At 44.4% G+C, this 23,657-nt stretch overlaps 1 protein-coding gene across 9 annotated transcripts in view; it reads left to right on the top strand.

The window, feature by feature from the left end:
* LOC308280511 (neurotrypsin-like) overlaps positions 1–19,375 on the top strand; it is a 93,279-nt gene extending 73,904 nt beyond the window's left edge. For all 9 annotated transcript variants that reach the window (XM_080720803.1, XM_080720807.1, XM_080720804.1 and 6 more), the window contains 7 exons: positions 268–567; positions 4,345–4,650; positions 7,688–7,886; positions 9,614–9,771; positions 16,590–16,730; positions 18,610–18,755; positions 18,888–19,375. In XM_080720803.1, coding sequence (XP_080576929.1) covers positions 268–567; positions 4,345–4,650; positions 7,688–7,886; positions 9,614–9,771; positions 16,590–16,730; positions 18,610–18,755; positions 18,888–19,082 — 1,445 coding nt within the window. In that variant the 3' untranslated portion in view covers positions 19,083–19,375. The remainder of the gene's footprint in view (positions 1–267; positions 568–4,344; positions 4,651–7,687; positions 7,887–9,613; positions 9,772–16,589; positions 16,731–18,609; positions 18,756–18,887) is intronic.
* The last annotated feature ends 4,282 nt before the right edge of the window (positions 19,376–23,657 follow it).

Below are 23,657 nucleotides of genomic sequence, written 5' to 3'. Positions count from 1 at the left end.
GTAAAGTAAAGTATATCGGTAATGGAAAATAGAGTTTTATAAAGTCAATATTGGACAATGGACATCCCTACTCTCCAGGTGTCTCTCTTCACAACATGTAAACAAACATCAACAAATAAATACATAGTATAGATTGTAACCTAAAAGGTTTTGTTCTGATCAAAGTAATATATTACTTTATTTGAGTGTTTATTCTATTGTGTGTGTGTGTGTGTGTGTGTGTGTGTGTGTGTGTGTGTGTGTGTGTGTGTGTGTGTGTGTGTACAGATGGTGATGTCAGGTTGGTGGGAGGAACCAGTCGCTGTGCTGGTACACTGGAGTTCAAACACCAGGGACAGTGGAGACCAGCGGATAGTTATTTTGACTGGCCCCTTAGTGCATCATCAGTAGTGTGCAGACAGCTGGGATGTGGAGCTGATGGTTCTGGACAATGGAGAGGTGGTTCTACACTTCAACCTGTATGGTGGATTCATCGTTTCTGTAATGGAAGTGAATCTGCTGTGATGGATTGTAGCGGAACAGTGGGGAATTATACTTCAGCCTCCACTCTGGAGCTGATCTGTTCAGGTAACAAACAATGACTTCAACAATTACACTGATCTATACTGTCTGTCTGTCTGTCTGTCTGTCTGTCTGTCTGTCTGTCTCAGACTGTACTGACTGCACTGACTGAGGAGGAGGAGGCGCTGCGTTACAGCTGGCGACTCGCGTGTAGAAGTGCTTTTATATGTTTTATTGCGTGTCTTTTTTTACTTCATGTTTTACCTGTTATGCACAGCACAGGCAGTTTTTATAAAACCACCTTTTTGGGAATTTTGTCTAAGAAGAACTCACCGATCTGCGGCGCGGACGCCCGTCGGTAGAACAGGACAATGAAAACAGCGGGAGGCGCTTTGTTTTACTCGAGGAGGAGGCTACTGGCTCTGCGCTCATGTGTGCCACGGAAAGTGCAACCAACAGACTATCACAACTTTCATGTGGACGACGAGGAGGAATAAGACGGCGGCTGCGAACAAGGAAATCCAGACCGGCGCTCCCTTCAATGCTGCTGGCAAACATATGTTCTATCTGCAATAAAATCGGCGAAATCAAGGAGAACGTAAGACACAGGGAATCCTGTCTCCTGTGTTTTAGTGAAACATGGCTACGCCCCTCAATCCCAGACAGCCAGTTTGAAATAGAGGGATTCACACTAGTCAGGTCGGACAGAACTGAGGACTCTGGAAAAAGTAAAGCAGGGGGGGTCTGCGCATATATAAATGACAAGTGGTGCCGTCAGCACACTGTCAAGAATAAAATAGTGACGTGGAGATATTATGCCTCACTCTCAGACCCTTTTACCTGCCTAGGGAATTTGGCTGTGTGATATTATGTGTCATCTATGTGCCCCCTAGTGGTAACCCAAACCGGGCAGCATACGCGATTGCTGACTGTGTCAATGTATGTCAACAGCAGCATCCTGAAGCACCTGTACTGCTCCTAGGAGACTTTAACCAGTGCAGGCTTGAGAGGGCAATGCCTGGCTTTGAACAGGTTGTTAAATGTAGCACCAGGAAAGATAAGACCCTGGATCTGTGCTACACAAATATAAAGAATGCCTATTCCTCACGTGTTAAGCCCCCTATCGCCAAGTCTGATCACAAGGCTGTACATCTTATCCCAGTGTACAAAACCAAGCTGAAGAGCAGCAAACCAGTGGAGAAGACAGTCAGGGTGTGGTCGGAGGATAGCATTGAGACTCTGAAAGGCAGCTACCTCTGCACAGACTGGGAAGTGTTCCGAGAGGATGACACTGAACAGACAATCACAGTCACCACAGACTATATGAATTTCTGTGTGGAGGCAATACCCACAAAGAAAGTGAAAGTCTACCCAAATAGCAAGTCCTATGTAAACAGTGACATCAAAAAGGTGTTAAAGGAAAAGAAAATGGCGTTTAAAAACAAAAACACAGGAGAGGTGAAGAGGATTCAGAGACAATTAAATGGTATGATAAGGGAGGGCAAGCAGAAACACAGAGAGAAGCTGGAGAGTGCCTTCTTATCATCCAATACTAAACTAGCCTGGCAAACAATGAAAAGCATGGCTGGAATGTCGACGCCTCACAAACCTCTCCATGCAGAGGATGAACTTGTCTTTGCTAATTAACTAAATACCTTTTATAAGAGGTTTGATACAGATACACATTCCCATGATTGCATGGCTGTGTTGGAGACAATCCCAAGGTCAAATGCGGATGAAATTAACTCTTATACCGCTACGGACGTTCCCGTTCGCCCCAATTCTCTGTGTTGCGCCATGCCAATACGGCCGTTCGTTCGTTTACCTTGTTGATGTCCGTAAGCTGACGAGGGGTCGCGCCGCCGTGTACTGTAATCACATCGCCCGCAGTGATGGTCTTAAAAATCCCTTATGCGTTAACATCAACGGAGACCAATTCTCTTCCGTGTTGATTACTCTGGCCCTGTGGCTCTGTGGCGAGTGACTGGTGTCAATGGATGGCAACTCATAACGGCCAAATTCACATTAATTCTTGCATGACGCCACCCTCTGCTGCCTGGTCTGCCAAAGTGCATGTTGCGCAATCAAAAAAATAAATAATAATAATAAATAAATAAATAAATGTCTATCTATCTACTATAACGTCGCAAAAAGTTAAGCCGCTTTTTACTGGCACCAGACCCAATAAATAAATAAAACATCTGGCAGTATAAGAGTTAACATCACAGTGGAGCAGGTGACCGAGGTGTTTAAAATTTTAAACCCACGGAAGGCATGTGGACCTGACAAAGTCACCCCTCACCTACTGAAGATCTGTGCTGAGGAGCTGGGCCCTGTCTGGCAGCCCATCTACCAGCAAATACTTCACTCGGAGGTGCCTACAGCATGGAAGACCTCCCATATAGTTCCCATCCCCAAAAAATCATGTCCTAAAGAGCACAATGATTATCGTTCCGTCGCCCTGACATCGGTGCTGATGAAGGCTCTGGAAAAGCTGGTGGTCCAGCAGTTTCTGCCCCCTGTGGAGAGCAAACTAGACAACTATCAGTTTGCGTACAGGAAAGAGCGGAGCACAGAGGATGCAGTAGCAACACTCTCCCATCTGATTCTAAAATATCTGGACGACCCCGGGACTTTTGCCAGAGCCCTTTTCCTTGACTTCTCGTCCGCTTTCAACACCATCAAACCACATATATTACTGGAGGGAGAAAATGAAACACCTGGACATTAACCAGCATATCATCCACTTCTACCACTCTTTTCTGACAGAAAGTGTCCAGCGGGTGAGGGTAAACAAGGTTCTCTCCTCCCCTGTGATCACCAACATAGGAGCTCCACAGGGCTGCATGAGTTCCCCAGTTCTCTTCATCCTGTACACAAATGACTGTACTACCTCAACCAAAAACCAATATATCCTTAAGTTCTCAGACGACACTGTCCTGTTAGCCCTGATGACCAGGGACAATGACAACGACATTCCATCCTATGTGGACAGTGTCAACAGTCTGGTGAAGTGGTGCGATGAGAACTCTTTGGCACTAAATGTGTCAAAGACAGAGGAGATCATCTTTGACCCCAGGTCAATTGCGGAAAGGAAATCCCTTCAGATTCACAACATACCTGTGAAACAGGTGGAATCCTATAAATACCTGGGTGTGTGGTTAGACCACACCCTGGGCTGGTCCATCCAGGTGGATCACGTCTGTGCCAAAGTGCAGCAACGCATGTACTTTTTCATCCAATACTGCGGCACTGTGTGGTACAACAGTGTAACGGTACAAGATAAAAACAGGGTGGTTGGACTGATCAAAATGGCCTAGAAAATCATCGGTCGGCCCATTAATCAAGGCTTCCTTGAAAGCCAGAATGCTGCAGTAGTGCGTCTGGCCCAAAAAATGGCAGACAGTCCCTCCCATCCCCTCCATGAGGAGTTTGAGCTTCTCCCATCGGGGAGGCGGCTCAGAGCTGTGCGGTGCAAGTTGCAAAGGACCAAGAAATCTTTTGTGCCCCATGCCATCACCCTCCTAAATAAGAAGATGGGTAGATAGGTGAATGAACTTTTAGAATTGTGGAATTGGACAATTTCCAGGTGGATTTGTTTTATTGCTGGTCTTGTGTTGTAGTCTGTATGTGTCTGTGTTTTTATTGTGGTGTATGTTTTTAGTAGGCACTTTATGCACATTACAACACATTTCTGTGTAAACAGACAATAAACTGACTTGAACTTGAACTTGACTGACTGACTTATTTACTGCCTCTCTCTCTCTCTCTCTCTCTCTCTCTCTCTCTCTCTCTCTCTCTCTCTCTCTCTCTCTCTCTCTCTCTCTCTCTCTCTCTCTCCAGAGTCAGTGAGGTTGGTGAATGGGACTAGTGAGTGTTCAGGCAGAGTGGAGGTGAAGTCTGATCAGTCGTGGCTCTCAGTGTGTGAAGGTGACTTTGACCAGCAGGATGCAGAGGTGGTCTGTAGGCAGCTTGGCTGTGGGCCTCCTTCAGTCCTCCAGGGGGCGCTCTATGGAGAAGGGAAGGCTCCCATGTGGACCAAAGAATTCCATTGTGAAGGCAGTGAGTCTGTTCTCCTGGACTGTAGAACCTCAGACTCAACTAGAAAAACCTGCTCACTTGACAAGACTGTTGGACTCACCTGCTCAGGTAAACCACAACACTACACTATAGCTTTCATTATTAGTTTACAGTCATAGTAATATTATTGTAATATTATTGTTTAACAGATGTCATTCCCCATCTCTCTCCCCCTTTCCTGTCAGTCTACTATCCTATCAAATAAAGGCATAAAAATCACCAAAACAAATCTTTAAAAAAAAAAAGAAATAGTGGCCAATGGTCTTTTCTACCTCCTCCATTCCTTATTCTCCTCCTGTTATTTTCTTCTTTTTCTAGTTTTTACTTATTTTTCACCCCAAAAAGTTTATTTTTTACAGTGCGCTCAATCCAACGTCCTGTTTTTGCAGTGCTCACCGCTCAGTGCTCAGAACGTGAAGGCACAAGGTCATTTTTTACAGTGTAGCCCAGGCATGTTCACACATAGACATCAAAGGGGGCTTTATCCTCTGTTAGAAAGTGCCCTCTCCAGACCATGAATGCATTAATGCAAGGGCGTTTTTAACTTCTTGTGAATGAATCAAATGAGTCTCTTAAATAGGTTAATGAAGATTCAACTTAACAAATATTCTCCTTGACTTTGACACAGTTCCTTATAAGCTTCACTCTGTCACCTTTAACTATTCACTTTAGTGACTGACCTTAAAACGTCTTCTTCAGAATGAAGCCTTTTCTTGGTGAACTGGTGTCCTTGTGGTTAAACATAAACAATACCTGTGTGTGCTGCTGTCTTGAGTGAGCCGTCCACCGGCATGAACGGGTTAATGTTCACCAGCACGCAGCATTAGGAAGTGTGGAGGTGGGACGTTCATGAACAAATCGAATCTTTTGAACGGCTCTTTGAAGTGAACGATGAGATCCGGTTCCCGCAGTAGAGAGCCGTTCATTTGGGGGGGGGGGGGGGGGGGGGGAATTCAACATCTCCTTGCTACTCCACTGAATACTGACTGAATACAGTGATTGAACGGTGCTTTTAAGTCAGGCCAGATCCATGGCTCGGTCTCACTTCAAATAAGCCACAAATCCCACCTGAGCCGACTCTGCTTCTACAGCAGCACCAGTGGTGTGATATGGATTTTAGAAGTGGTGCCCCTCTAAATTCATGACGTCACGTGCATGTCACGTACGCGCGTGCGTGCACACGCATGTGTGCACGCATGCCTGCCGCGCGGTGCTACTTGAAATACTGTATTCAACATCACAAACTTTTTAATGTAGCCTAATTATATTTCTTATTATTTAGTTACATTGTTAATTAGTTTCAATTAATGTATTTTTTTATATAAAATATAAAACAACTTTACATATTACATAGACTTTACTTTACAATCATAGACACTTTTCGGAACTCTCCCACCGCTATGCATGCAGCTCTGACAGCTAAGACAACACACTGCTTCGTTTTTCTTCCACTCTTGTGAAGTAAACAGATGAGATGTTCACAAAAGGTAAGAAGTTTTCGCTAACGGCTGAGCTTCCCCGCGACGCAAACGATTGTGGATCACAAGAGTGGGGAAGCTTATCTCAGAGCTGCATAGTGGAGGGGGGTTCCGAAAGGAACCTTGTCTGCAACGAATGGAAGGCGAACATGCTACTGGCCGTGTACAAGACTTGGATGTAGGTGAGAACTGCCTACCCGAGTATTGTTATGCAAAGCAGCTAGCCAGGTAGGGGGACTGAAGTGTTCGAGCTGACCGCGGCTCACACAACTTGACGACGTGCGTGCACGCGCGTGTCGTGTGTGCGTGCATGTGGGGCGTGCGTACGTGCAGCTTGAAAAAAAGAAGTCTGGGCTCGCCGAGCCCACGCGAGCCCACGGCATCTCACCCATGAGCAGCACGGAGTAGCCGTGCGCTTCAAACAGCGCTCCTCGTCCTCCTATTCTTCTACTGAGGAGGATTGCATCGCGCATGTTCACATTAAAGCGGGACTCAATGGAAACAGATCTTTGCACGCACAGAACTGTCACCCATCAGTAACGTTCTACAACATAGGAAATATTTACACCTCTGCTTAGACAACATGTTGGCTGCATCTAAACAAGGCAGCGTGTCGCGTGTGTGATGTCATCGCGCATATGCAGGCATCGATAGCAGAATCGTTAAGGACTTTGGCTAACGATTCCATGGAATCGATCCACGGGGAACCGGTTCTCAACAAGAACCGGTTCTCGATACCCATCCCTAATGGCAAGTGTCCTCTTTTTTGGAATAACCTGCTGGGGTGGCAACAACAGAGCGGGTGACACCTTTAACCTAAACAGACTGGTGAGGAAAGCGGGCTCTGTTGTTGGGTCCTCTTTGCAGGGGTGGAGGAAGTAGCCAGAGTGCGAACGGCTAGGAAGCTGGACTCCATCTTGAACAACTCCTCCCACCCCCTTCATCTGGAGATCTTCAGTTACTGGAGTAAGAGAGGAAAGGACCGTTTTGTCTACCCAGGACGGAGATGCGAGAGAGTAGGAAAGTCTTTTGTACAGGCTGCTCTCAAGCTGTACAACGAGACACACAACGGTCGATTGATAAGGTCTACCTTCCTAACGTAGGACGAAGGTAGCCTTTTTCTTTACTGGAACTATATCTGCACTGACTCTGATCTCTAAGGACCTTCCAGGGAGGGTGCTCTTGTGTGTCTTGCTGTGTCACAATTTCTTTTTTTTTTTTTTTGCTAGTTGTTTTTATGGGTCTGACCTTTGGACACTGCACTATTAGGCTGTGTTGTGTTTTTTTTTTTTTTTTTGTATTTCTGCTTGTGTTTGACATGATGTTGAGATACGTGTTGCACTAACTAGCATTGACTGTTATGGTCACTTTGATTTGGTCACTGTATTATATTGATAGTTGTGCTTTAGGACACTTTATGTATATATATTTATTATATTATTTGTTCCCTTTCTTGTTGTACCTTGCTCTTACTGTACTTACTGTACTCTTTGTAAATAACCTTATACTGCTGTGCTGCCTCTGCTTGGGATAAGAAAGGTATCTATCTATCTATCTATCTATCTATCTATCTATCTATCTATACAAACACACTGACTATGCTTTTTGTATGTCTCCATCTTGTCCAGCCCTGTTCTCCGAATGTGGCAGACCAGAGCCTCATGATGATGATACCAAGGTCATGGGAGGCAGGCGGACCCATCCTGGGGATCATCCATGGCAGGCCTCTGTGCAGCGCAGACCCACTGGTTCATCTGAACCGTTTGAACACAAATGTGGAGGAGTCCTCATTGCATCCTGTTGGGTTCTCACTGCTGCTCACTGCATGTAAGCTAAACTACATTCATATTGGATGATATGCAATGACAGAAAGCAGTGCTGACTCTGGATTGGATAAAGAATCAGTGAATCAGAATCAAACTTCATTGTCACATTACTAACCCTACAAGTAGTGGTGTCAACAATAATCGATTCAGCGATACATCGTGATTCGGCGGTGCAAGATTCTGAATCGATTCAGCAATGTTGACATGGCCAGGCACGTGCACACATAGACATGATAATGATAATGATATTGATAGTTACCTACTCCTCCCGCGGGGGAAATTCAGATATCGCAGCCCAACCCAGCTGCTTTTTTCAGCTTAACCCAGCTGAACCCAGTGCAGCCCACAAGGAGCGCGAGGGGGGGAGCAGTGATAGCTGGAGCAGGGAATCGTACCTGCGACCTCTGGGGTCTCCGGAGTCCTAGGTATGGACACTAACCACTCAGCCATCACTGCTCTAACCCTGACATCAAATGGGGCTTGAGCCCCTGCCCTTTTACCCGTCTGTAAAAAGTGTCCTCTCCAGACCATGAATGCAGTTTTTACTATGGTGAAAGAAAAGCAAATGCCCCCTCTTTCCATGCCATACCTGAAGGCAGCATTCAAGAGAATTGCCCTGTCTAAACTCTCCTGAACTTGAATGCAGCATCGTATGTTGAAAGAATTGCCCCCTCTGTGTAGAATTCCATGCCGTTACGCCACATCTCCACTGTATTCACTTGATTATGCAAGGGATAACATCTCGCTCAGCAGTCATTATAGAGTGATAGGAGCCCGACAGGTTGATATGCCACCGACGACAAGCGGAGGTGGCTGAAGGGCTCCTGTCACTCGATAATGACTGCTGAGCGAGATGTTATCCCGCTTATTACCAGGCTACAAAATAAAATTTATAATTTGACTCAAAACTAAAAACAAAACAAAGTATTTCCTTGTTTACAGACGGCTGAAAGTGCGTCCCCCCGAGCGCAACACGGTCGCCTTGGAAAACAAGGAAGTGCTGATCAAATAGAATCCATTTTCGGTTACTGCGTCGTCTATTTCTCGCCTCAAATGTTTTTTAAAACATTCTTCAGAGCAACGTTTGGTTGTAAATGTCGCTGTGTGTTTGTTTACACTGTCTGCCATGTTGGATACGGCACTAAATCCACGCAGTGCAGCCTGAATGCTGCAGCTGCTCTGAGCCTTTGATTAGGCAGCCGTGAATTATAGAGCGGAGCGGTCATTATACGCTCATAATTCACCGCTGATGTCAGCGCTCGACCAATCAGAATCAAGCGTCCAAACAAGCCGGGTAATAAGCTTAGTTCAGTGTGGTATCAAACCCCGAAAATAGCCGACCTCCAAGCTCACAATGTGTTGTGCTGTGCCACGTTGTGAACAACCAACCAGGTCTGTGCATTTTGTCAAAGTTGATCCCATTAATAGTCTTTAAAAGACAACAAAGAGGCCACACACACTGTAGCCATAGTGACAATATTTATTTTAAGACGCAGAGGGAAAGTTGATCTCATGCCAAAGCGCCAGCGCTCGCCCAGCAGTCTGCTGTCACCCAGGCAGATATGTCCAAGTGTGTGAGGTCGCTTCTCGCCCTTAGGGTGTCTTACTGGTATTTATAATATAATAATACATTTTAATTAGATATTGTTTGATAAACTATATTGTTGCATGATAATATTTCTCCAGTCTCTGTTCTAAAGTGCATTCAATGACTGGTTGTTTCTACAGTAAGGACTCCACAGAGATGCAGGTGGTCCTGGGGGGAGTGAACATTAAGATCTGTGAAGCCTGTGAACAGGTCATCCCTGTGCTGAAAGCCATCGTTCATGAGGATTACAGGGAATTCTTCAGCAATGGTCGGCGCACTCATGTCAATAATGATGTTGGTAAGGTCATGGTGTCATGAAAATCAGTGCAGTTTCAGAGAGAAACATTTTTCTTGCATGGCTTTATTACAACTTGTTGATCAAATACAGTATATACAGCCACGTTGGGTACATTTCTAGATTTATCCAAGGCCTTTGATTCAGTCAGTTATGATTAAAACACATTCCCAACTCCATTTCCAAACCTTTTAATAATTACTTCATGGTTGACGATACGATACATGGACGATATTGGTTCATTCATGGCGATACGATACGATACGATTCGATTTAATTATTTAAAATCGATATAGTAACTATTTAGCAAAGAAATTAAATCTGTGTGAAAGGTGTGGATAGTGCAGGTTTTTAAGGGAAACATGTATTATTATGGATATAAATAAGTAAACACAGTGATTATCTGCCAAATACATGGACATTGTATATTGACAAACCTGCACCTTGACATGAACCCAGAGATTACATGCATTTATCGATAGACCAGTGTAGCTATATGGAAAGGAAAAGTAATTAAACCCCTCCTTTTAATTTTATATTCTTAAAAATGCTAAATACAATGCACAAGTAGGTAGTATTGACACAATCAATTCTTTGCACTGCCGATTCGATACGATACAAAATAAAACGATACGATTCGATTTTTTAGCTGTTTAGCTGTTTTCATTTCGATCTACTTCGATTTTTTAAGTTAAAAACGATATTTCGATACAGTTACTATATCGTTACACCCCTAATAGATACCTTTATTTAGCAGTATAAGGATATTTACAAAGTTACAGAGAAGTATGAAAAGAATAAAAAAGTACAGTAAAAAGCAAGGTACATCAAAGAAAGGGAATGAAGAATATATACATAAAGTGTCAAAAATCTGTCAATGCTCAACATGAAACAGCCAACTTGAAAAAAAAAGCAATCCTTAAGCACAACTATCAATACAGTGCCAAACAAAATGTTCATAAGAGTCAATGCTAGTCAGTGCTACAAGTATCTCACCGACATGTCAAACACAAGCTAAATACTACTAACCAGGGCTTAATTAATGCCAGAGCTTCCCAGAGCTCGGCTCCGCCACCTGCCTCTTGCGCTCCGGTACCTTTAAAGTGCGCTCCCCTATTTCAAGCTACTTGTAGAAGGCGCTCCGGTACATCAAATGCATCTACAGTCTACATAATGTTAAGTGGCATGCGAGGGCCTGAATATGGGGGTTACCACCAGTGTAAAATGTGGTTCATTGGGAAGTAAACGGGAGAAACTTTATTCTGAAGGTAAAACCGGAAAAGGTAGTTGTTGTTGCTGCTGGTTACTTGTCGCATAGGCATAGCATTACGTCGCCACGGCTGCTTTGAACCGCACCGTTTAAATTGTGTTACTTGCGTGTGCATGGATGAACGGTGAATAACAAGTTGTATTATTAGTTAGAATGCGTTCCAGACACTTTCAAACAAGAGGAACTTGTGAGAAAAGTTGGCTAGTTGACCACTAATTAATAATGCACAGGCTCGCATTTGAAGATGAAAACATCCCACAAAAAAACAACACAGAACAGTGGTCTTTTGCAGATGATAACATGACCTTAGGTGGACACCAATCTGAGTTCCCAGAGGTAGTTTTTTCCGCCACTAGGTGGACACCTAGTGGCGGAAAAAGTTACCACTTTGGAATATATATCTATGAGGAGGCTACATATCCACAAATGCTTTGTCAACTCCAAAAAGCTGTCCTGACTCCTATTAAACCAGACGCTGCCTGGGATGGCATCCACTGTCTGTATCCATAACAGTAACTTGTGAGTTACTACAATTTATTACTTTAACAGGTGGGCTGAGACACGCTATGAAAGACGAATCTGAACGTGGTACATATTGTGTGCAGCAGGTGTTGTATCTTCAGGGGTGTGAAGGACTGGATGCAGAGGCTTTGACAACGTTTCAGATAACAGTTAATTGAAGAAAGTGAAGAATGGAGGGATAAAGGGAAGGAGATGGGAGACACATGGATAAGAGAAGAAGAAAAGGGTGAGAGGGGGGGTGGCTCTGAGGGTTGCTTCGTTCTGTCAGGGTTTTATAGGGAATGTTCAAGGTGAACTGGTTCTCATGCATGTGATGTGCATGTTTGAGACCATGTTGCTGTAGGATGGGAGAGAATCCATCTGCAGACTGGTTATCTGGTATATAATATGAACAAAATAAAAAGAAAATAAACAAAAATAAAAAATAAAACAATTCACAGGAGGCAGGCAGTGAATACCCAGTGTGCACAGTGCACCTGTGGCGGAGAGAGTCGCAGCCCCAGCCTGAAGCCTCAAAAGTCTAGTATCTGCCCTTGTTCCATAGGGATATCCCTTTGTAGTAATGGTTAAGATATTGGACTTTCACACGGGAGACCCGGGTTCGAAGCCAGGTGGGGAGGTTCGAATCACCTCACGCCCCCCCCTGTGCTGATATATATATATATATATATATATATATATATATATATATATATATATATATATATATATATATATATATTAGTTAGTGTGTGTATGTTACACATATACAACACAGGTTATACCCTTTTTGTGAAGGAAATGTGTTCTCAATTGAGCAACCATTAACGTCTGTAATTAAATAATGTATTTGTGCAAGATGGCACAAACATTTGTTTATTAATAATTATTTTCAAACAGTTGCTGCTTCATGAGAAATCATATAGCATGCACGCATTGTAATGTAGCTAATTCATCCATTTGTGTAAGTCATGATGGCTTGCCACTGTGCCCGTCATTACCGCGGGTAGTAGGGGTACTGTTGTTTTTGGGGTTCTGTTGGGAACAGAACAGGCTGGGCACATATACTGTAGTATCAATGTTGGTAAACAAGAAATCTGTCATGCTGGCATGGCCACTGTGCGTGGGCCATTGAGGCTCTGATTTGTCTCCACAATGTCCACATTGTGTGGAGTAGTGTTAATTTCGTTAATGAAAAGTATGACGAAATATGTTCGTCAACGACCATTGTTTCAATGGACGACAACTAGACTAGACGAGACGAACACCCACGTGAATAAACGATGACTCGGACAAAATCATTATGTAATAATTTCGTTGAGGAATAAAGAGGAGACAAAAATGTATTTTACAAAATAAAAACTGGACTAAAGTCAGTCTTCATTTTAGTTCACGGACGAGACAAAACGAAAACGAAATATTACCGCATAACGAACAAACAGAAACAGCTGCTGTGCAGTGCTGCACACAGCAGCACACACACTGCCCACACACACGCGCGCACCGCACACACACGGAGAGTGAATGGATGTTGCGCTGCTCTCACAGACAGCAGTTAAAGTTTTAAAACTACCATCCGATGCAATCTATGTGTCGCAGAGACATGGAAGTGTTTGCAACATGCTTAAGGTGACCATATTAGCAGCCACTCAAACCGGGACGCAAAACACTGTTGCCTAAAACTGGGACCCTAAAAGCAATGCGCACGTTACCGTGCACGCGCGTGTCCATTCTCTAACGTTCGTGCACGCGCACACATGCACCAGGGTTGCAAACAGGCAGTGAGTGATTGACAAACAGGCGCAGTGTTGAATTCAGACACGCAATGAATTTGTTCCCTTTTTCTGATTGGTTAGGTGAGCATGTTTTCATGAAAAGAACATGATAAATGTCTATGCAACCACTGAAAACAGCTACTATTATTTTAATTCTGGCGAAAACCGGGACAATTTTGTAGTGAATGTTGAAAACCGGGACATATTAGTGTTTTAGAGATATTTGTCGGGACACCGGGACACGCAGCTTGAAAACGGGACTGTCCCGGGTAAAACGGGACGTCTGGTCACCCTAAACATGCTTCAACTTTATCAACTTACGTCCGACACGCAAAATAAAGGAATAAGGAACGCTATTTGGACTATGACAGCTGTGATGGAACTATCTAGGACTGGAGAGAGAGAGTGAGTGAGTGAACACACTGACACACTTGGTCAGTGATCAATGTTGCAATGTGTAAACATACCTGGATCGCGTTGGCCAAACCGAATCCATATCATCAGCAGTGAATAGTCCAATAAATCCATAAGTAACCATAGTCCATAACATGTAGCCTTCTGCAATAAGGTTAGCCTAGCAGCATAGCAACACACATGAAAACAGGCTTGTGTGTGCGTGCGCACGTGTGTGTTGTGTGTTAGCTCGCAGTGGTGGAAAATAGTACTCTGATTTGTTTTACTTAAGTAAAAGTATCAATAGTTACTGCATTAGGCCTATAGAAATACTCTGTTACAAGTAAAAGTCTGGCATTTAAAATTTACTTGAGTAAAAGTACGAAAGTATTGGCATCAAAATGTACTTGTAGATCGGCTATTTTAAATTATCCAAGGTAAAATAGGGCTAAAGTGGTTTACAATATATGTTTTATAATATTATAATTTATATCTGCAAAGTAACTAGTAGCTAAAGTGTTCAAATAAATACAATATTTGGATCCAAGATGTAGTGGAGTAGAAGTAAAAGTATTAGAAATACTCAAGTAGGCCTACAAACACCTCAAAATTATACTTAAAGGGATATTACACTTTCAAAAAACTTTTGGTCATTGTATTGTCTAATCAGGCTTTTATGAACACCCTGAACAGTTTTTAATTTGCTTCATTCAATATTTAGATATTTGATGTAAATGTTACCAGCTCCAACACGCCCAGGCCCTCTCCACATACACACCCATTGTAACTTCAAACTCCATTTTAACCATGATAGATTCATCAAAAACACCCATTATTTTTTCTGGTGACTCATAATACCCTCCTAATACGTGAGCAGACCGTGTTTTTTCAATAACTTTTTTCTTTTATTTTTAATAATTATTTGGGAAAATGGAAAACATTAAATACAATAATATTTTATTGAAAATAAATGAAAAAAGTTATTGAAAAAACACGGTCTGCTCACGTATTAGGAGGGTATTATGAGTCACCAGAAAAAAATAATGGGTGTTTTTAATGAATCTATCATGGTTAAAATGAAGTTTGAAGTTACAATGGGTGTGTATGTGGAGAGGGCCTGGGCGTGTTGGAGCTGGTAACATTTACATCAAATATCTAAATACTGAATGAAGCAAATTAAAAACTGTTCAGGGTGTTCATACAAGCCTGATTAGACCATACAATGACCAAAAGTTTTTTGAAAGTGTAATATCCCTTTAACTACAGTAGGCTACTTAAGTAAATGTACTTAATGTTACTTTGCACCACTGGTGTGTAGTAGTCTACATGTGCTTGTCTACTGGACTGTTGGTTCCTACTGGTAATGTTTAGCAATATGTAAGCTACTGGGTTCAGTTGGGTGAACTGGACATACTGGTGGTGGTGTTGTACTGTACTGTACTGTACTGTACTGTACTGTACTGTACTGTACTGTACTGTACTGGGATCTGTTGGTTGTACTAGATATTGGTTCTTTTGTCTTGTTGGACTGTTGAACTAGACATTGGTTCTATAGAACCAGCATGTGTTGTAATGCTTACTGTATTTTCATTAAAATTGTGTTTTTCATCAAAAGTATGAGAGAAAATGCTATGTGAAATAATTATGATTAGATGGAAATTATTAGATATTATCGGCAGACAAAAAATGTGAAGGGGTAAAATAATTGTCCTGACTAAAACTAGACTAAAATGTTTTTACGGTAACAGTTTTTATATATATGGCTCATAAAATTAACACTAGTGTGGAGAGGTTTTGTAAAAAATAAACTGTAGAAACCCGATAAAAAACATGAAAAAAATGCGCGCACCTATTCATTTACAAATTAAGCACTGCTACTAACACAACCTAATAGTGCAGAGCCAAACAAAAAAAGTGTCCAATGGTCAGTGCAAGAAAAACAATCAAAAAGAAAGAAAAACTAGACGCACATGAGCACCCTCCCTGGAAAGGTCCTTAAGCCCGTATCAGAGTGTACGGTGGAGAGCTATCCACCGCAAATTTGAGGTGGAAAGCTTTCCACCTCAAGTCAGAAAATAAGTGCAGGACATCATAGTCACTCATGGTGGAGTCCTGTACACCGTGACTGACTGGTCTAGATCGACCAATCAGTGAACGGGGTGTAGAGCCTATCTGTCTGATAGTAACAACAGAGAGATGTGTTGGGACTTGCGGTGTAAAGCTCTCCACCGCGAGGAATGATGTAACGTTGTAGTTTCATGACTCAAAAAGACTCGAAAAGACTACACCGCGGTGTAAAGCCTTCCACCGCCCAGGCGACTATGATGCCGGCTTTAGAGGTCAGAGTCAGTACAACTATAGTTCCAGTTAAATAAGGCTACCGTCGTCCTAGGTTAGGAAGGTAGTCCTTGTCAAGCGACCGTTGTGTGGTCTAAGATACTGTTCTTCATCCCTCCTTTACCGTACCGTCATGGTCAATTGTCCCTCAGGATGCCAATTCTTCGCAATCTGGCCAGTTATTTTATGGGATCAGTTACTCATATACATGATGGTCAACAATGTTATGTCTAAACATGCCCATATGCATGCATTACCAAATATGGGCATTACTTAATATTAACGTTTTCAGGGAAGGTAGGATGTAAATCAGAGTAACCCACTTTTTTTCTTATTTCCACACAACAACTCAACAAAAAAATGAGTGGTTTCCCCTTAAACGTCACTTCCTATTTTTTCTCTCTCTTCTCTATTGTTTGCTCTTTGGGGACCCTAATAAATAAACAAATTAGTGGGGCTGAAAAGTTAAGATAATTATTAACAGTATTGAAATAATATTGTTGTAATGCATGTTATATATACTAATGTATCATTCTATGTGTCAGCTTTACTTCAGTTGAACAGTCCTCGTTGTGCCATGGAAACCCGCTATGTTAAAACTGCCTGTCTGCCAAACCAGCTCTTCCCTGATGACAAGGAGTGTGTGATCACGGGATGGGGCGTCACTAAACAAAGAACTATCCATGGTATGTATCTAACTACACATGATCAACTTCATACCATAGATAGTTTAGAGAGGGCTCCCATTTCAACTAATTTGCATAACGTTTAAACCTTATCCTAAAGGGTTAGGACACACAATTGGCATACACTTAGGGCGGATTCACACTGCGGTCTCGGGACCGGTCTCGAGGCTACTTGGCAGATGTTTAGACCGGTTTTGACAGTGTGAAGCCTGCGGTTTTCCTCAGAAACGGATAGCCTCGAAACCACCTCAAGAGGTAGTCTCGAGACTGCATTGTGCAACCTCGAGACCGGTGAGCTGCAGTGTGAAGCAACCGACCTCAAAAACGGTATTGATGTTGAACGTGACCTCATATAATGTCGACGAGTCAGGCGTCGGCACAAATAAACACTGGGTAACAGTTGTCGACATGGCCATGGGATCAGCGACTTCGTCTCACAGAGAGATTGCTTGCTTGTAGGGCTGTCTTCTAAAATTATTTTTTTATATCACCAGTTAGCCTACTAATGCGGTGCGCTGGACTGGTGTCATGTACTTCCAATTGAGAGAAGTAGCAATTGGCGAACAGTTATTTATTGTCTCGCACCAGCGCACTGAAGCAGGGGTGAAAGTGAGACGGAAGGGCCAGAAACGGCGCTCCGTTAAAACATTCGGAACACTGTAATCATCATGTGTATAACCCGAGAGGACCCAATAGGACCCGTACTGTGTGTGTGACGTGTGTGTACTTTTTGCTTTTTATGCAAACCATAAAGCAAGCAATCAATCAATGCGTGTAGTTGTGTGCTGTCACTGCTGTGCTGTTTAGGCTGACCTAGGATCAGATTCAGGTCCGTTATTAGCCGCGAGGCAGCGACATGTATGGCTGTAACTGTGAGATGATAATGCTGCTCTAGGATCAGATTTACAGCGGGGGTTGGTGCGTGCGTGCATGCATGCGTGTGCGTGATGCGTAGCAGCTACTCCTGCTGTCGCCCGTCGGGAAAGAAAAGCAGAAAGAGAAAGCACTAGCCTACAAGTTAAACCATGAAAACAAACCGAAAATGACTTACCGCTGTTGATAGAAAATAGCCTAAGAGTATTCCTTTATCCCTGACTTTTGTTTCGATGTTATAGATTCCTTGGCACTGCTGTGCCTGCTTGACGTGCCATTAATGTGAATATTAAGCCACACTGTGGCTTGTGAAAGCGTTTCAATTGTAGGCTACGTTGATTATTAAATAATAAAAATAATAACGTGTGCTGCGCTGGACGTCTGAGGTCTGACACAGTTACTCGCTCATCATTCTGCACGTTTATTACTGGCTCATCATTCTGCACGTTTCTGCCCCTGGAAAATAGCAGATCTACAAGCTCACAAAGCGTCACGGATGCGAGGCATTGTGAGCTTGTAGATCAGCAAACGTCGCTCGACACCAACTATACAGGTCTATGGATATGCAAATAGTTTCTTTGTTAAACAGTTGTCGAGGTGTGAACTTCGGGGGGTGCGAGACCCCAGCTCAGAAAAGGTTTGGGTCGTCTGGGGCGCGCGAACCAAGACCGCAACACTGTTCCACACTGCGCTGTCGCGCGTCATTGAATTGTTACACCAACTTTCGTGCCTGAATTTATTGGCGACCACCATCAGCAATGTCGCATAGTTGATGACACTATGTGCATACCGCCACCTATAGGACCGGGCTGTATAGTGCTAGTGATCTCCAGGGAGGCCAGAAGGTCTGCCAATGTGAATGCTGGCCAGCGTGAACCAGCAACCGTTTTCAGAATCAGTTCTAATCAAACGGATTGCAGTGTGAATCCGCCCTTAATTCAGCCTTAAATGATGAAGAACTCCTGGCTGAGTTAATGCATAATACTTATTGTGTCTTTTTCCACAGAGCCCAAGCCCAAGCTTTCAGACTGGCTGTTGGAAGCCAATGTTCCCCTGATCTCCAAGCAGAGCTGCCAGGAGGCCTACAATTACAACCTGGATGATACCATGATCTGTGCAGGATACATGACGGGAGAAGTTGATAGCTGCAAGGTGTGTGTGTGTGTGTGTGTGTGTGTGTGCGTGTGTGTGTGTGTGTGTGTGTGCGTGTGTGCGTGCGTGTGTGCGTGTGTGCGTGTGCCTAGCAGCGGTACTGACTCTGTATTAAACTGGTTGTCTCTCCAGGGGGATTCAGGCGGTCCTCTGATGTGTAAACAGGATGGGGTTCATTACATCGCTGGTCTGGTGAGCTGGGGGAGAGGATGTGCTCAGAGGGACAAGCCTGGTGTCTACGCCAATGTCCACAGATATGTGGACTGGATAAATAAAAAAATGTCTGGTGATGATGATGATGATGATTATGTTTATCCTGATCCTTAAGATAGTCTATGATCCCTGCATATCTCCATTGTGTGAATGAGCACATATGGCAGGTGTAAGACAGGTTAAAGATTGTAAAACAGATTGTAAAGCAGATTGTAAAACAGATTGTAAAACAGATTGTAAAACAGATTGTAAGGCAGAATTAAGATTGAACTTCATTCAGAAATGACACATCATACACAGTTATTCCATGACCGAATTCAAACGCTTCATGACCCTCTTCTGGGCCGTGATCCACCACATGAGAAACCCTGTTGGGTGATTGGTGGATGGTTTTGACCTGCTCTATATGTTAAATGTCATGTTTTGATCTGGCTTTATAGCAATAAAATTAACTTGATTGACAGTGTATGCAATGGAAACCTTTTTTTATAGTACAGTTCCACCTTTCTTACAAGGTAAACTCATGAGGTTTTACTTCATCACAAATCAAACCAAAAACCGATGACTTTATTCCCCATCAGTGAAGAGTAATCCAAGAAAGCCCAGAGTCAGTTTTCATGGGTCATTTCTTATTTTATATAGTTTGATCATTGTCTCCACCTGCCGAAGGCATGGGGGAGAGTATGTTTTCGCCCGTCTGTCTGTCCATGCGTCCGTCCCTGCGTCCGTCCGTCCGTCCGTCCGTCCGTTACGAGCTAATCTCCGGCACCCTTGGCCCGGTTGCCAAACTATTTGGCCAAACTATGCACACACACTCCCTGGATACTAATTCAGAACCTCTGCGATCTTGGTGAAATTGTGCATGCACATTCCCACTAGGCAGAGGAATAAATGTCACTTAAAAACAAAATCAGCCTCATGGTGGCGCCATCATTCGCGTTTTTACCTATAACTCCACTGATCAGTGTGCAACTTCGTATGTGCACTCCCTAGAGACCAAGGAAAAACCTTTGCCCTGTATTGTCCATATCTGCCTTTTATAGCGCCACCAGGAGGCAGACTTATGTAAAACACATTTTTCCTATTATTCCTTGAGATTGTATCCAAAAATCATGCAAATCAGTACGCAGTATCTCTATAGACATGTGATCAAGACATATCTGTCCGATATTTCATATTCCATCCTAATTGGCTAACATTGGCTTCCAAAGTTTGCAGGATTCGTCCATTTTGAACAAAATGACTTAAATCATGAACGCAGCTTGTGATTACAGTGACATTCGGCACGCACATTTCCACTAGGTCAAGGAACAAATGAAACCCTTTTCACATTGCCTGTTATAGCACCACCAGCAGGTTAACCTTTGCCAAACACATTATTGGAACAAAATGCCTCAATTCCTGCAGGTAGCGTCACATTGCAGTTAAAGTCCAAAGAAGACATGGCACCCTTTTCACATTTAGCGCCACCAGGACCTACCTGACCTGGTGGAGACCTGTGCTCGGAAGAGCACTGCTTCTAGTTATTTCCTGTTTTGCTTGCGAGTACAGTTTACACAAAACGCAGGAGGAGTTGTGGAATTGGGATCCGGTGGAGACAGAAGAGCGTATCTTTGGTGGAGTTCCTGGTGAAAATGAAGAGAAAGCAGCAGCTCTTTTCAAAATGTTTCCCTAAACGATCTACACCAGACTAGACAGCCCTGGTATCTTTTAACATTTAGTTAAACATCTTTCTCTAAACGCAAACCTGTACACACACATGGTTTGTAGTTTAGCACCACAGCGCCTCAGTTAAGTACAGGCCACGGGCTTGAAGCCCCATTTATACATCATTGTACTACGGTGTCACGTGCCAAAAATAGCAAACACACAAGCTCTCAGCACTTCTCAAATACGATGCGTTGAGAGCTTGTGCGTCGGCTATTTCCGGCACGCAACACCGCGCTTACATTGACGCATAAATTACGCGTAAGGTAGTTTTCACATGTTTATGAATTTCTTATGTTTTCTATATTGTTGGCGAGTCAGCTGTGTCCTCAAACTCGAGCGTCTAAGATCCAACCGTCTAAGATCTTTGATCCAACTGGTTTATCACGTTATAAATAAAAAATACAACTTAATTACATCCAAAACACAGCATTGTAAAAGGCAATAATAATAATGCAGCAATTCAAATCTCCATAACCATTGTTTCATGTATATTTCATTATAGGGTTAGGATCGGGGCGGGGGGCAACAGAGCGGTCTATAATGGGTCGGAGGACATTTTAACGTACAAACGTTGAGTGGATAACTACAGTTCACTCCATTCTACTGTATGGTCTGCTAGATGCTGGTAGGACACAGGGATGGGACCGTTCACCGCTTTTACTATCAACATTTAAAACATCACTATTCATTCCTCACAGAGGCTCAGTATGATCAGGATTTAAAGAAAAGAAAAGAAAAGAAACGACTGGGATTTTGGCCCACATCTGGCCCCAGGAGCACTGATCGACGTGGCCAAACACCTGGGCGACCTGAGCTTCAGAGTCTGGGACAAGATGAAGGTCGTTGCTGTCTCCTACACTCCTGTCATTCTGGACTCCAACGAGCCTGGCATAATGTGTGATGATCTGACCAGTGTGAACGGGGACCATCGTAATGCTGATCCATTGATGTTGCAGGTTCCTGATAAGAGAGGAGGAACCAGTGGAACTGTGGGTACTGGTCTCTGAGAGAGGAGGAACCAGTGGAACTGTGGGTACTGGGCTCTGAGAGAGGAGGAACCAGTGGAACTGTGGGTACTGGTCTCTGAGAGAGGAGGAACCAGTGGAACTGTGGGTACTGGTCTCTGAGAGAGGAGGAACCAGTGGAACTGTGGGTACTGGGCTCTGAGAGAGGAGGAACCAGTGGAACTGTGGGTACTGGGCTCTGAGAGGAGGAACCAGTGGAACTGTGGGTACTGGGCTCTGAGAGAGGAGGAACCAGTGGAACTGTGGGTACTGGTCTCTGAGAGAGGAGGAACCAGTGGAACTGTGGGTACTGGGCTCTGAGAGAGGAGGAACCAGTGGAACTGTGGGTACTGGGCTCTGAGAGAGGAGGAACCAGTGGAACTGTGGGTACTGGGCTCTGAGAGAGGAGGAACCAGTGGAACTGTGGGTACTGAGCTCTGAGAGAGGAGGAACCAGTGGAACTGTGGGTACTGGGCTCTAAGAGAGGAGGAACCAGTGGAACTGTGGGTACTGGGCTCTGAGAGAGGAGGAACCAGTGGAACTGTGGGTACTGGGCTCTGAGAGAGGAGGAACCAGTGGAACTGTGGGTACTGGGCTCTGAGAGAGGAGGAACCAGTGGAACTGTGGGTACTGGGCTCTGAGAGAGGAGGAACCAGTGGAACTGTGGGTACTGAGCTCTGAGAGAGGAGGAACCAGTGGAACTGTGGGTACTGGGCTCTAAGAGAGGAGGAACCAGTGGAACTGTGGGTACTGAGCTCTAAGAGGAGGAACCAGTGGAACTGTGGGTACTGGGCTCTGAGAGAGGAGGAACCAGTGGAACTGTGGGTACTGGGCTCTGAGAGAGGAGGAACCAGTGGAACTGTGGGTACTGAGCTCTGAGAGAGGAGGAACCAGTGGAACTGTGGGTACTGAGCTCTGAGAGAGGAGGAACCAGTGGAACTGTGGGTACTGAGCTCTGAGAGAGGAGGAACCAGTGGAACTGTGGGTACTGGGCTCTAAGAGGAGGAACCAGTGGAACTGTGGGTACTGGGCTCTGAGAGAGGAGGAACCAGTGGAACTGTGGGTACTGGGCTCTGAGAGAGGAGGAACCAGTGGAACTGTGGGTACTGGGCTCTGAGAGAGGAGGAACCAGTGGAACTGTGGGTACTGAGCTCTGAGAGAGGAGGAACCAGTGGAACTGTGGGTACTGAGCTCTGAGAGAGGAGGAACCAGTGGAACTGTGGGTACTGAGCTCTGAGAGAGGAGGAACCAGTGGAACTGTGGGTACTGGGCTCTAAGAGGAGGAACCAGTGGAACTGTGGGTACTGGGCTCTGAGAGGAGGAACCAGTGGAACTGTGGGTACTGGGCTCTGAGAGAGGAGGAACCAGTGGAACTGTGGGTACTGGGCTCTGAGAGAGGAGGAACCAGTGGAACTGTGGGTACTGGGCTCTGAGAGAGGAGGAACCAGTGGAACTGTGGGTACTGGGCTCTAAGAGAGGAGGAACCAGTGGAACTGTGGGTACTGGGCTCTGAGAGAGGAGGAACCAGTGGAACTGTGGGTACTGGGCTCTAAGAGAGGAGGAACCAGTGGAACTGTGGGTACTGGGCTCTAAGAGGAGGAACCAGTGGAACTGTGGGTACTGGGCTCTGAGAGAGGAGGAACCAGTGGAACTGTGGGTACTGGGCTCTAAGAGAGGAGGAACCAGTGGAACTGTGGGTACTGGGCTCTGAGAGAGGAGGAACCAGTGGAACTGGGGGTACTGGGCTCTGAAGGCTTCAACTCAGGGTATCACAGCTGGGACGTGGAGGTCGAAGGTGAAAACCATGACTGGGCACTGGGTGTGTGGGAGTCTTTTCACAGGCAGGGACAAGCACAGCCCGTACGGGTTGATTCTGGGGAATATCTGCACATTCAGGGTTCTCACTGGGAACGATCACAGACAGGTCTTGCACTGAACTCAGAGCGACGCAGATTCCCTGGAGGATCAGAGTCCA

Source organism: Nannobrachium achirus (genome assembly GCF_963921795.1).
Source record: "Nannobrachium achirus genome assembly, chromosome: 2".
NCBI lineage: Eukaryota > Metazoa > Chordata > Actinopteri > Myctophiformes > Myctophidae > Nannobrachium > Nannobrachium achirus.
Note: the sequence above shows the minus strand (reverse complement) of the source record. Positions and strands in the feature narration are given on the sequence as shown.